This window comes from Sturnus vulgaris, chromosome 6 (assembly GCF_052056855.1).
Source record: "Sturnus vulgaris isolate bStuVul1 chromosome 6, bStuVul1.hap1, whole genome shotgun sequence".
Taxonomy (NCBI): domain Eukaryota; kingdom Metazoa; phylum Chordata; class Aves; order Passeriformes; family Sturnidae; genus Sturnus; species Sturnus vulgaris.
The window spans coordinates 41915128-41929693 of record NC_142248.1 but is presented as its reverse complement, the minus strand read 5'-3'; the positions used below and the strand labels follow the sequence as shown (position 1 = coordinate 41929693).

Here is a 14566-nt window from a genome sequence, read left to right as displayed (position 1 = left end):
AAACCCATTTTACATAATTACAACTTACTTCACTTTAAAAATTATTTAAAAAAAAAAAAAAAAAGGAAAAGGTGAGAATCATCATCACTAAACACTTGCAGAAGCCAGGCTGAGAAATTACGGAAGTAAAACAATTACACTGGAGGCTTCAGAAGCAAAACAAAACAAAAGAAAATAAAACCAACCACCCTCCCCCAAAAAGCAAAAAAATAACCCACCAACACTCTGGCCACAGGAAAACTGCCAGACCTAGAGAGACTCAGAAATGAATACAGAGAACTGACTGGAAACATTGGAATATCAGGGGTAAGCTGACAGAATTCCTCACCAATTGCACTTTCACTCATACACTGTAAAGATAAGAGGGTATTTCTTTTACTTAACCTGCCCATTCTCAACAAATGCTGCCTTATAAAACTACATTCCCAATATGGGAGACAGTAACCAGCAATCAAAAAAAAAAAAAAAAAAGTAACTAGTGTATTGCCCTTTCTAAACACCATCAAAACACTTTTTAGAAACAACCAAAAACCTTTTAAGATTATTGGAAAAAAATATTCTACAATCAACATATGTTAACAGATTATAAAGAAAGTGCACGCACAAAAACCAACTGACAAGAGCACAAAGAAAGTGAAGAAATGTATTACTTCTGACTAGAACATCATACATAGTCATAAAGAAAATACTAAATGGGCTAAGTCCTTCTTCCTTTTGAGATTGTGGCCCTGTTCCCAAATCTTACACAGAGATGGCCTATTATGTCCAGATTTATATCAACCAGAACAGGCATAAAATTCCTAGAAGCAGTTCCAGGATTCATCCCTGATTATGCACATGCAGTTCAAACCAAGTTCCAGTGTTGCTTTCATGCAATAAATTAGGAGCCCTAAGATCTATTTCTAATTCTGTAAATAAAGCTGAATTTTATTTTGGGAAATCATAACCACTATGACCCTAAATTCCTGTTTATAGATGAGAAGAAAGCATTTAGCTTAGCGATTTTATTAACAGTTTACTGATATTTGTATATCTGATATCTGTAAAGCATTCCAAATTTCTCCAATGAAAAGCAGCACAGACAAGATAAGCAGGCAGCTCCCACGGAAGCCAACAGAAAACAGCAGCTCTGTCTTTCTTCTTCTACAACTCAAACCATAACTATTTCCCATTTGAAGAGTTTTAGGTGGCACCCATAGGTCTGCAAAGGCCAGACTTTTTTCATGATAAAGGAATATTTTAAAAATTCAAAAGTAACTGTATTTGAACAGAAGGTGCACATCTTGCAGTTCTCAGCCAAGATTCTTTTCAAAGTGTTAGGATTTTTTACTATTTAGGAACTTCAGCATTTGACCAGTAGATAGGATTCATAAGAAAAGCTTATAATAAAATCTCAGCTATAGGAAAATAATTTAATGATCAAAAGCAAATAGCAAGTGGAAAGAGATTTTTCCCTTTTTGACTATGCAATGCTCTTTTGTTGCCACTACACCAATTCTTTAATGCCATGGAAACTATCTGATAAATGTATTAGAAGCTCAGTAAATTTCATAATATTGAGGTAGCAAAGCAATTGGTATTGTTGACAGAGAACTTCTGCTCTGAGTGCTTATTTGAAGGAAGAAAAACCATCTAAAAATAAAAATCATACATTGAAATTTTTTTCACCAAAAATATACAATAGTTGCAGAGAACATGAAAGTAACCTTCACTAATTATGTTAAAACATTGGAAAATGAGGAAGGATGACAAAAAAAACACACCTTGAATTATAAAAATGGGATACAAATGATTTAACAATTAACAATCTCACTTTTGGATGGTTTGCTTTGCCTAATTTCTGCATTTTTAATGAGGGCAAGGGGAGTGGGAACGATGCTGTGAGCTACATCCAAGTTTTCTGTGCAATTTCTCAGGATGCTAAATGTGCATTCCTAAGACACATGATGTTTTTAATCATCTCTGTCTATGTCTTCATCCTCTGAGCACTCCCCTACCTCTACAGACCGTGCAGAAACACAAATGAACTCCCCCTCCCCCTTTTGCAGGCAACACTGAAATTGTTCTGTTTTCACATGTCCAGCACTACAATATACTCTTTTTCCAGCCAAATGCTTTCTAACATTGCACTCCTGCTGTTCCACCTCTAGAGACTTCTAAGTAAAAAGAGCAGCTATACAAAATGAAAGCAAAATAGCCCTCCAATAAATAATACACCTACCCAATGCATCTACAATCCTATTTTCCTCTACAGAACAAGCAGAGATTTGAGGCACACCACCAACCTGGTTAGCAAACCTAGGAGGGAATCAAGGCACGCAGATGGAATTACTCAATCCCAAAAAAGGGCCCTTCACCAGGACTGCTCTGCCACAAGCCAGTTACCTAAGGCACCTGTCAGCCAGGGTGATACCAGCAGCCTCTTCAGAGTAAAGCCAAAATCCATCATGCACTGCAAGATACACCAGGGAAAAGCATGCAACCTTCAAAAGAATGCATGTGAGAAACATACAGAAGAGCACACGGGCAAAATGCAATTGTGTCACAACTCCCATGTGCACTTCTCATCCCATTCCTCTACACTTGAAACAAATGAGAAAACACTGGGTTTAAAGTATGATATTGGACAATAGTCAGATTTTAAAAGATAACTTCAAATCAGATTTAGTCATAAAGCAATAAATAAAAATATAATGGAATAATCTAAAAATTTAAGTCTTTAGGCAAACAGCAGTTTTGACTTGGGGCTTTTGAAAGCCTCAACTCAGCCCAGCAGAGCCTCAGAAAGAACACCTTGTTTGCCAAATACGTTAAATGTTTATTTACAAGTCTATACCATACACACACTTTTTTAAAGAAACATGAGAGTAACAACTTCATTTCTCTATACTTTTTTTTCTGAAATGAGCAACACTGAAAATTCCAGTTGTTCTTATTCCATTTACTAAATAGCAGCTTATCCTTCAGACTTGTACACAGCATCAAAACATAGTACCTCTTCTTTCTTTCCCAAAATATTTTTATTACCAAATGAACAACAATAAGGCTGGTTTATCTATCTGTTTTTACAATACAGGCTAGGATGCTCACAGAAGACAACAGACTGCATTAAAACACTACCAAAACAAGCCATTTCACTGTATGTGACTCTGCCCCTAGGGAAAGGAAGGAGAACAGATAAGATGTGACAGATGTGTAGTCACGTCACTTAATACACTACTGGAAGGTGCTCAGATCATTATGGTGACAGGCAGAGTATAAAAACTTGCAAGGAATGGACCAAGCAGTTACCCAGTTTTCTGCATACATGATTCTTGTAATCACAGAAGATACTGAAGGCCATAAAGTGCTGTTTGAGATAAGGCAGCCTGCCAATGTCAATATGCAATATATCCATTAAAAAACAAACAAACAAACAAACCAGAAGAGAGCATAGCATGTATGTTTGTAAGCAAAACCCCCCCATCATGCATATGAAACACATCTGATGAATATGAATTTGAGGTCTATCCTCTAAAAATTTCCCATACTGAAATATTTCTGAAGAGGTTTAATTAAACTTGAAATTTACCCAAACCAGGAAGCTTATCAATTGTACATTTCCAAACTAAGTTCGGTTTTCTGAAACTTTAAAAAGCTATTTTGCTGGTATCTCTTCTCTATTTCGGTTTAAAAGACAAAGTTTTCCAGGATAAAACTGGAAATCATACGGTTACTGGACAGAAGTAATAGGACTGGTCACTTGTTGGAAAGCAAGTGTAAACCTAGGAGTTAAAAAATAAGCAGGACTTTCATGAAACTGGTCAAGAAAAGTATGAAAACACAGGAGAAAATAATTTCCTCGCTTCTCGCAGACTTAACAATCCTGAATGTTACAAATATTAATGTAGGTCAAGAGTATTTCTAAACAGCAGCATGATTTTTAGCTGCCAGTGTCCCTTCTGCAGGGACCAACAGCACTGCTGTTTAGAGAACTGTTAGGCCCAAATCTCACAAATTAATCTGCACAGGTAGATCCCTGCACCTCTGTGAATCTGCACTAAGGTGAAGAGGGAAAATGAACTCTCAGGATCAGATTCTTAATTTGAAGCTGGACCACTGTAACTCATTATGACACTAATCATAAATGTCTCACCAACACTCTCTGCTCCCCATCTGTTTGTTTTATCTTATTATAGTTTTATATCTCAATCCTCAGGACTGGCTACAGTAGTCAAATTGAGCACCTGGACACGCCTGTGTTTCTGCAAGGTGAGGCTCTCACTGTTTTACTCTTACTTGGCCCATGCCTGGTTTACTCCCTGAATGGGACTACAGAATAGAGTGGAATAATTATAACATCAATTTCTTCATTTGTACAAATACAAATCTCAGCGTTTTCCACTAATCCCACCGTTTAAGCCAAAGGATAAACTCCAGTCACCTTCCAAAATGCAGCAACTGGTATGAAATAACATGCATACCAAAAATTACCTGAAAAAGCGAAAAATTGAGCTTTAAAATTATTTGAAAGAATATTTATTTCTTTATCATATCGTCACAAAACAACAAAAGAGTTCAACAACAAAGAGAAAAAAAATTTAGAATCATAGAATAACCTGAGTTGAAAGAAACCCACCGGATCATTGAAGTCCAACTCCTGGCCCTGCAGAGGATCACTCAAAGAATCAAAAATAATATTCACTACAGACTACAAAGTCAAATCCAGTGGCACCAACCAACCCTAAACTGAGAAATACTGAATAAAAGTCATCACCAGGCACAGTGCAGGGGGGCTGGGTGCACCTTTCATTTGACTCAGGATATTCCATTTGTGCATTTTTACAGGGAGCCACAGAAAGAACCCCACAATATTTTAATGACAACTCCACTGGAACTAATCCCAGAATCCTACTTTTACTTAAATTTAAAAGACACAAATTAAGGTCAGAGGTTTTAGGGGGGGTTTGCTTTTTTTTTTTTTTGCAACTACGGTATCCTTATGAAGTGGGGTTGAGAACTAACCAAAGTGCAGTTTCGCATTTATTATATATTTCAGTGCTCTGATTAGCAAATTTGTCAAACAAGGTAGGTGAGAGAATATGGGGAACATACTTGCCCAAAAAGGAAGAAAAGGGATACATAGTATTAAACCTATTAAACTTCCTGTTTTCCAAAATTATCAGCACCAGTCATGCCTATTTTTGCTACTTATAGCAGAAATGAAGAACAGCAAAGAAAAAAAGTACAGAGAAGTAAACAAACCTCTCATAATAATAAACTTCTCTCAGAAGTCACCACTGAAGACTTCTGAGAGGTGATTTCTCCTTCCTCACCAGACAGACATTCTGAGAGGTACTTTTGATCCCTGAATTTGTACCAAAATTCAGTGACAACTACAGTTCAAGGAAAGTATTCAAGGTATCACAGAGATATTGGCATCTTTTTAAGATTAGTATGCTGGATTATATTTTCCCTTCTCAAATTAGAGGTTAAATCTGCCAGCAGAAACTCAATCAGCATCGGGATATGCAAGATCTCAAAAGAGTAGGGCCTTGCCTAAGACCAGATTGGCAGCATCTTTCCCCTTGGGAGGGAGCAGCTCATGGGACCTTTCCATTTCAAAATCCAGCAGAAGGCAGGACCTGGGAGCTATCCACACACAAATGCTTTGAGAGGGGATCCCACCTCCTTCTCCTGCTGTAGGGGCTGCAGTTGGCACCACTATCACAGGATGCAGGTCCATACATCAAGGAAAGATACTAAAAACCAATTTCTTTCAGCTCACAAGTCCATTTACCCTTACCAAAATTAATGCTGATTTATGTCAGCCGCTGAGGATTCACAAACCAGAACACTCTTGCACAAAGCCTGAGAGCCTTGAAAATTCAAGTCATGGTACGGGTTAACATCAGCAATTTAAACTTTCAAAAGTATTGCAAACAATTACCACACCCTCAAGTCACAGATAAAATATTTTGTAGAGCTTAAACACATATATATCTGGCATGAAATGTTTCTCAATGCTGGCAAAATTTCCCTGCAATTTCTGACAATAGAACACTTCTATTTTAGAAGTTAGCTGTAGAGCAAAAATTGTTTTATTTATTAAAAACTGTACTTGATCTTACCTTTTAGCAGAGGCAGGGGAGTTAACTCGATAGGCTTGCCCTGAGACCTAAACTGGGAGGAGCTTTGTGACCTCTTCTGTCTGGCTTTTCTGACGGACTTCCGAGAAAATCCGTCTACTTTATCCACTGATGGAGGAGTAGTTGGTGCTGAGGACATATCCCTACTGAAGGAAAGCACATGTTAAAAATGTGTTCCAAATGAGTGAAAAAGGTAAAAATTAACCTAAATTTTCCAAACATCTTCTTCCTGCATTACTCTCTTGTTGAAAACTCACACAGATAAACTGTTAAGAGATCTAACCCACTTTTTGGATGGAATAGACTTAGTGGAACTTAATTGTTAGTGCAGTAATTCCTCTTGCTTACTTTTTCATCTGTGTCTCCCATGTGCCAAAAATTTCAGACCTAATGCTGACATCACTGCATTCAGAACTTCATACACCTGTAGACCTGACTGTAGCTTTAAATTATGCATTCTTTGGGATGAAGTCATTTCAATTCACTCTGCTAAAGAAGGGGTACACAAAAAGGCACAGACGGTTTTTTGGCATTAAGGTCATCCATATGCACAGGGCAAAAAACACAAGACAAAACAAAAATGGCATTTATTTGCCACACCTACATACAAGATTTTACAGAAATTTAAGAAAGTACAGTAAAAAGTATTGCTATGCTTCACAATTTCACTAACACTGATAAACTGTACATATTACTTCTTTATTCTCCATTTCAGAAATACTCAGTTATTTTCCTGTGAGTCCCTTTACACGTAGTTATTCCATGTCCTGGCATTTCTGGACGACTGGCAGTGTGGTAGCTGTAACTGTTCTAAGGGCATAAGACAGACAAGGTTTGCATAGAGAGGCAGAGAGCCAAAAAAGGCTTCTGCAAGCAAAAGTTTGTTTGTTTCCCAACTTCAGCTGGCCTCAGCAATAGGCATTGCTTCTTTCCTACAAAACCTGCCTTGGTGGTACTCCTGCAGCTGATTCTGTAGCACTAGCAAACACTGAATTAATGCATCCAGCTGTTTTATTTACTAGTCTGGTCCTGTCTGTTAAAAAGGCCCATCAGAGCTTGATGAAACACATGAGTAATACTCAAGGGAGAGGAGACAGGAGGAATTCAGGCCTACACGTTAGAGGCAGCTCGGTGCACAGTTAGCTCCACCAGCATGGGCAGCTCCACTGGAATCGGCAGCCTCATCTGCATTAATGACACGACCATTAACGAGGGCAGCTCTGTTGATTTCGGCCAGGACAGACAGCCGTGCAAAGTTAAGCACGGGCGTAAGCACTTGCAGGATCAGGGTCTTAGAAGGTGTCCTTGGAAAGCATTACTCATCCTCAATGTCTGTTGACTTCAATTACCAAAGTGACTCGAGTGCTACAAGAAGTTGATTCCACAACATACAGAACACTTTCGAGTACTTATTACTTTTATTGAAATATCTGGTTACTCGTGTGTTTCACAGATTACCAAATCCACTGAAACAGGCATTATTTGGGTTTGTCTTTTGTAAGAAAAGCTTTCGAAAGCATGATTTATTGCAACAGTGTAAACAAGCTCCAAAAGATAAGAGCTATTTAATGCAAAATTACATATAGGTGCACTGAATCTATCAAAAATGGAGTATAAACTCCATGGCTTCTTCAAGGAAGCATGTGCAGCACCCAGAAGCTGAACTGTGCAGCTGGCATTACAATAATGAAAAAAAAACCTTATTCCATCTTTTTGATTTCTACTGGAGTATTCTTTCGCTACCAGCTTAGGCTTTCTAAATATAATATACTATCAGCAACATGAACCCGTACCTTAAACTGGTCTTGTTTATCATCTGGGCGAAAAAAAAATATGCCACCATCACCAGGGCATTCAGGCCCCAGCCAAGATTAATAAATAAAAAAGTCAGATAAACTGGAATAGAATGGCCTGTACTTTAGTAACCCACTTCTAAGATTTCAACAGTCCGCCAAAAAACACACAAAGTTACCTGTTACATAAACCAAATTCTGAAAATACCAGCAAAAATTCATTCCCTAAATCTGAATCGGTTTGGCCCCATCTCATCTCATCAGAAAGCTTCCCCTCCTCATCACGCGCATCATTAAAGTGTAACCATCCCTGCAGAAATGTTTGCACGCTCTTCCCAAATTAAATTACAAAAAATAATAAAAATAATAATGGACAGCGACTGAAGTAGATCACTTAAACTGCAGGATCATTGTGTCAGCAAGCAGCTTTACTGACACTTCTCTGCTGTAAATTTAGTAACAGTTTCCCTAACCTGCTTTATAAATTATTAAAATCTAATTCTAATTCAACAAGACTACATCCAGCCTAACAACCTTACAGTAAACACTGATCTTTTTTTCGTCTCTCCAAATGAACATTCGCTGCCCTGCATGCACTATCACAGGGAAATACTCTGTTTCCACCAACAGTGGGGGGGAGGGGGGGCGGGGGGAATAAAGCCCGAGATTATTTATTGTGTGCGAGGGGGAAAGCTGCAAACCCGGCCACCGCTCCCTGCTCCCTCCGCTCTATTCCCCGAGTATTTTGGTAAATACGAAGCCACGCTCATCAGATCCGCCGGTCCCGGGGGTGGGGTGGGGGGTGGGGGGGGGGGATAGGGGGAGAAGTGAAAATACCGACGGATATCGGCGGGGAAGGGAGCAGAGGCGCAATTATCCGCTCCCGGCTGTCATTTCCAGACGGGATCTCCGCAGCTGGAACATGTCCTCCCGCAGCCCCCCGCGCCTCCTCCCGCACCGCCGGGCCGGCGATGGAGTTACCTTGACGCTCCTGGTAGAGAAGCCGGAGACGGAGGGAGGCGGCGGCGGCCTTGGCGGAGCGCGGCCGATGCCTGGCGGCGGCGGCGGCCCGAGTGCGGTTCTCGCCGGGCTCGGTCGCTGCCGCGGCGGCGCAGGAGCCCTGTAGGCCTCGGCCTCGGCGGCGGCGGCAGCGCGGCCTCCCCGGCGCAGGGCGGCGTCGGCGGCGGGTTCAGGCGCGGGCGGCTCCGCTCAGTCCCGTGCACTCCCCGCTGCCTGCGGTGCTGCTGCCTCTTCACATTCCCGGAGAAGGGCCCTGCGAGGCGGGAGGGAGCCGAGCCGAGCCGAGCCGAGGGGGAGCGGCGGGCGCGGGGGGGAGAGGCAGTGCCGGGCAGGGCGGGGAGCGCTGCTGTTCCGCCGGCGGCTGGCGCGGGGGAGAGCTGAGCGGGGGGTCCCGGTGGGCGTCGGGGTCTCGCTCCTATTGTGGCTCTCAGCGGGCTCCGGCCATGGCACTCGCTCGCACGCACTCGCTCTCGCTCACAACCGAGCGCGCTGCTGCCACCGCCCCCCGCCCGCGGACCGCCCCCGACCGCCCACCGGAGCCGCCGCCGGGACGCGCCGCCTCAGTGGCGCCCGGAGCCGCCTTGGCCGCCGGGACCGCCGGGAAAGGGCCGCCCCCTCCCCGCCAGCCCCGCGCATCCCTCGCCCGGGAGAGCGGCGGGCCCGTCGGCCGAGCAGCAGAACCCGGCGCTGCTGAGGGGGAGCCGCGCTCAGGCTGAGGTAAAGCCCCGTCGGAGCCTCTCGGGGGCCACGGAGCCGCTTCCCGGGACGGGCTGCGGGCGAGGGGCCGCGCCGGGAGCAGCCGGAGGGACCCACCCGGCCGGTCCCTCCTTTGAGAAGCAGAGGCTGCGCCCCTCACTCTCCTCTGCTGCAGCTCTGCACCCTTGGGTTTCTTAGCCCAGTGTGTGATCGCTGTCTGCATCACCTTTTTTTTTTTCTTTTTTTTTTGCCCCTAAGTATATTTATATATACTTGCAACCAGGGACCAGCACAAAGACTGCTTGTAGATAGCATGGTTAAGTATCCTAAATTTTGTTTAAATTTATTTACTCGATGGCTTGGTGTTTGGTGGTTCTGGTTTGTTTGTTTTTGTTGGGAGTTTTCCCAAAATACATCTAATGGCTACAAAGTAACGAAGCTGGGCGAGGGTCTACAGCACACAAGTCCTATGAGGAGCAGCTGAGGGAGCTGGGGATGTTTAGTCTGGAAAAGAGGAGGCTCAGGGGTGATTTTAGTGCTCTGCAGCTCCCTGAAAGGAGGCTGTACCAGGAGTTCAATCTCCTCTCACACTGCAAGTGACAGAAGGGACACAGTAGGGGATGTCAGGGAACATCCCTGCTGAGCCAGGGGAGATTTATGTTGGACATGAGAAAGCATTTCTGTACAGGAAGGGTGATTAGACATTGGAATGGGCTGCCCAGGGAGATTGGTGGAGGAGTTACTGTCCCTGGAGGTGTTTAAGGAAAGCCTGGATGTGCCATGGTCTGGTTGACAAGGTGGTGTTCAGTCAGTCATAGGCTGCACCCAGTCTCAGAGGTCTCTTCCAAAGCTACCTGATTTTGTGATTCTGGAATGGTGTTAATATGACTGTTATGTTTTCAAACAGGCTCCACCGTTTCACCTGTATTTCTGGCAGGAAAAAAAATTGACGTCTACAAGTAGCAGCTCTCCTATGTTGATATGACGAAATCCCTCTGACATACAGTCTTATTTTAGGGAATTAGCTCAAAGGCAGTTTGAGAGCTGGTTGCTTTGGTGGGTCAGTCACATCCCTGCTGTTGTGCAGGTACTGAATCCTCTCAACATTACTAACCCTGCAAAGGAGATCTGGTAGTTGTCCTACGCAGCTTCCTGACTCAGCTTTTGGCATAACGGAGGAAGTGAGACTGTGTCAGACTTGATTTAAAGTCATTTAAGCTGTTGTCAAACTACTTTCAAAACTGCTAATTTTCAGCCAGTTGCCTGGTCCAGCTCCCCTTGAGGAACCTGGAACAGTAGTTAAAAGCTCATAACCACTGTAACTGAAGTATAACTGTAATGGCTGTGAGCAGTTTTGCCTCTCATCTCTCAAAATGCCTCTTTATATCTCAAGATATATGTCTCCTCTATTTTTTTTTATCTATAGACAAAGCAATTTCACTTCCTTTCAATCCTTCTGGGTGTGGCACGGTTTTAAATCTCTTAAGATGCTTATGTCTTCTCCTTGTGTTGTCTCAAAATCATTCACATCTTTTTTTTTTTTTTTTAACTGTAGCACCCAAGACTGAACTACTAAAATTAAGGCCTCAACAATGCCAGCACCTGCTGTCCGGCCTGTCACAGCCCCCATTCCTGTTTACACATGCCAATACAAGTGCTTTTGAGTCAGTCTGATCTATTCACAATCTTGCTGACCTGTTTTACCCCCGCATCCATTTCTGCTGACCTCCCAAGCCAGGTATTTCTCCCTCAAGTAGACAGTAATGCTGCTTGAGAAATTATTTCCTGCAACAGCCCTAATGCTATGCCTTCATTTTTATTTTATAACCAAGCAGTCAAGACATCTTTTAAAATGAAATTCCACATGATGTTAAGTCAGAGAACTGTAGAATTTGTCATCCTCTGTAAATCGATTGCACTTCTCGGAAGAATTGTATTTAAAAAAGCAAAACTAAGATTGAACTGTGCCATAGTTGCAGAAGGGTTGTGTAACTCTAAAGTTTGAAGAGTGATTTGTATGTATTTGTAGATATTTAAAACTTTAAATTTGCTTAGACTAAACCAGCTAAAATAATCTAAATGCAAACAAGGGTGGGTAACAAAGAGCGTGGGTCAGAGTTATACCAATATAAGGTAAACTATGGCAAAAACAGTAATGTCTCATTAGCGAGGGACAGAACCTGTATTTGTATATGTTTTGCTGTTCCATGTGCTTAATTTTGGTAGCTCGGAATTCCTCAGTTCTGTTCACTGTCCTGTGTGCTGTTTTTGATGTGAACAGTGCACTGAGCAGCTCATAAACTTTCTGGCAGCACACTCTGCAGAAAGGAGGTTCTAGCACAGCCTGATGGCTACACTGGCACTTCAGGTGCAGTTGAGCAAGTCCTTTTACATGATTGTACTTCAGTTTTCCTAGTATGAGATGAATCCATCTTTGTAAAACACCAAAAATCTAAAACTGAAGGCTGTGATGTGGGTATCTATTAAAATAACTGCCATAGAAGGGGATAAAAATCAACAGTGCTGTCCAAGTCCACTGTCCAGTGCACACAGATGTTTTTACTCCTCATTCTGAGTTGGTATAATAACTACAGAATTAGTTTTTCAGTACAGCTGAACAAGCTGGTAAATAATGCATTCAGCTAATTCATTTCTTATATGGTCATCATGTGGTCTCTATGGTCCGTTTTGGCTGTGTAAAGCATTTTTATGATGTGTTTTATATCAGGTGATGTTTGGACAGTAACAATTCAAGAAAAAATGCTGGCTTTAGCAGGGAATAAAATCTTACCTTTTCTTTATCACGTGGCCATCAGATTTTAGACAGAAGGCTTCCCATTTATCTCCTGGTCGCTTTCTTTTTTCTACTTTAATCTGTGAAGTCCTCATCTGTGATGAGATTTCAGAGCACAACATAAGGTATGAATGTAAAAATGCTGATTTTTTCAAAGGGGTACTGTTACTTGTCCTTCTATTCTCTGTTTAGCTTGTATTTTGTAAAAATTGCTACTTTGAAAATGATTACATGAATCCCAAGCAGAGATGGAGAAGAACTGAGTACTACAGGTGTTTTACACCTGTTCTGCAGTGGATGTGTATCTGTACATGTTTATGTATGTGTTTTATAAATACATGTAATACCAATTTGCAAGAATAAAAATTAAATTTCCTCAGATAAAGGTTCACATGGCCAACATCTGCCATACAAGTGTGTGGGCATATATATGAAAATATGTGCACATTCAGTACATGCAGCACTTCCTGAAGATCTACAAGCAATAATAAATCCTTTTGATCAGTGTTTTTCCAGTGCTATCAAAGGTACAAGACAAACTTACTCTTTAAATCTTAAACTGCATCACTCTCCTACAAAAGGGCTTTTTAAAAATAGCTGGAAAGGAATTTTCAGGGCCATCTCCTCCCCAGTTCAGCTCTGCTTTTTAGCACCCAGACAGTCGGAACAGCAGTCAAGAGCCCTCCAGAACAGAGATTTTTGTACCAGTGACTCAGATTTGTGCCACTTCACGTTTTTTTGTGTGACTGGAGTTCCACTATAGACCATCTGTTATGGCCACCCAGGCAGGAATACAGGAGCTTTCATCCACATTGGCATTCTGCTCTTTGCAGAGCAGCTTATCAAACAGGATTGCTGCAGAGATACCACTGTGGAAGTCCTGCTGTATTGAGTGATAAACATAAATGGATCTAGCTGGAGCTTGTTTCACCTGGCACATGTGACATCTATTTGTCTGCAGGAAGGGTCATGTAATGCTCCATAAAGGATCTCCTATATGTCAAAAGGAGCATTATCAGGGTGCCATGGGATTAGTCCAGATATTCCCTGTTCCAATACTAGGAAGCAAGAAAAGACTTGATCTCCCCAGAGAACTAATTATTCAGACCATCAGGAAAAAGACCAGCCAGAGAAAGTGGTATGGAGGAAGCAGCAGAGCTGTTTGAAGAGGCAAATCAGCATGAGAACAAGGCTTTTCTGATACATCTTTTAACAAAAATGAACACTGTGGAACGCTGCATCAAAGTAACAGTCCTGATCCATCACTGTGATTGAAAGGGTACAATTTGAGACTTTTTTTTGTTTGCTTTTGAATCCAATTCACATGTAACAAGAAAGCATTTTACTTAAGTTTGTTTACCCTGTAGTTGTTTCCTGACTGATGTTTTTGGTTTTGGGGAGGAATGGTGTGGTTTTTAGGCAGTGTTTGCAATTGCCATACCAAGTTTCCCTAGTAATAAGCAAGTGCTTGTTACTCCTTCCTCCTGCTCCTCCTGATATCAGCTGTGCCATGGCACTGTCAGTGCCCTCAGGAACTGAATTCCTGGTGGGTGTAGGGTAAGCATTTTGGGGTCACAGACACAACTACCCTAATGGGAACTAATTCTTCCTCTGTGTTTATAGACACTGCGTCATTTGAAGTCTGTTTCTGTAGTCAACATGGCAAGATAAGCAGGAGCTTGCTCGCCTTGGCAGCTGGCTAGCTGTGTCCTCCAGCACAGCACTGCTCTCACTTATTCCCCAATTCATGGCTTTGTTCCTACTTTGTTCCCCTCCCCCAGCGTCTTAACTTGCCTCCAGGCCTCGGGCACTCCTTTAGGCCAAGTTTTCTGAATTTTTTTGTTCACTTTCCTTCGCTGCCTGTTTACTTCTTACCTTCCTCAGGCTTTGCGCTGCTCTGCTGGGCCAACTCCCCTCCCCAACTGTCCCTGCCCGCCCCAACTGTCACCTACAACTGCCTCAGAAGGTTCTGGTGCAGCCTCTGGCCCCTGACACTGCCTGGAAACAGCCACATGTGTTACGTGGCCCCCTGTGCCACTGGGAGATGTCTGAGTCCCAAGTGAAATGAGCTCGGCTTGTGCTCTTTGCTTTGTGATCAAGTCTCCTTCAAGTACCTGAAGGGAGCCTACAGGAAA

General features: G+C 42.4%; 1 protein-coding gene and 1 long non-coding RNA gene across 4 annotated transcripts in view; one reads left to right on the top strand and one right to left on the bottom strand.

Annotated features, from left to right (window-relative positions):
- The window catches only part of PPP2R5E (protein phosphatase 2 regulatory subunit B'epsilon), a 70978-nt gene extending 61571 nt beyond the window's left edge, over window positions 1–9407 (bottom strand). The window contains exons 1-2 of one of the 3 annotated variants that reach the window (XM_014871359.2): window positions 8903–9407; window positions 6111–6271 (exon numbers count right to left, since the gene is read on the bottom strand). In XM_014871359.2, the coding sequence (XP_014726845.1) occupies window positions 6111–6267 (157 nt within the window). In that variant the 5' untranslated portion in view covers window positions 6268–6271; window positions 8903–9407. Of the gene's footprint in view, window positions 1–6110; window positions 6275–8902 lie in introns of all 3 variants that reach the window. The other 2 variants (XM_014871360.2, XM_088166326.1) reach the window with 2 other exon arrangements.
- Window positions 9408–9616: 209 nt separating this feature from the next.
- LOC148223452 (uncharacterized) lies at window positions 9617–13797 on the top strand. Its single transcript, XR_015804270.1, has 2 exons — window positions 9617–10724; window positions 11193–13797. It is a non-coding gene; the product is annotated as an uncharacterized LOC148223452 (long non-coding RNA).
- The last annotated feature ends 769 nt before the right edge of the window (window positions 13798–14566 follow it).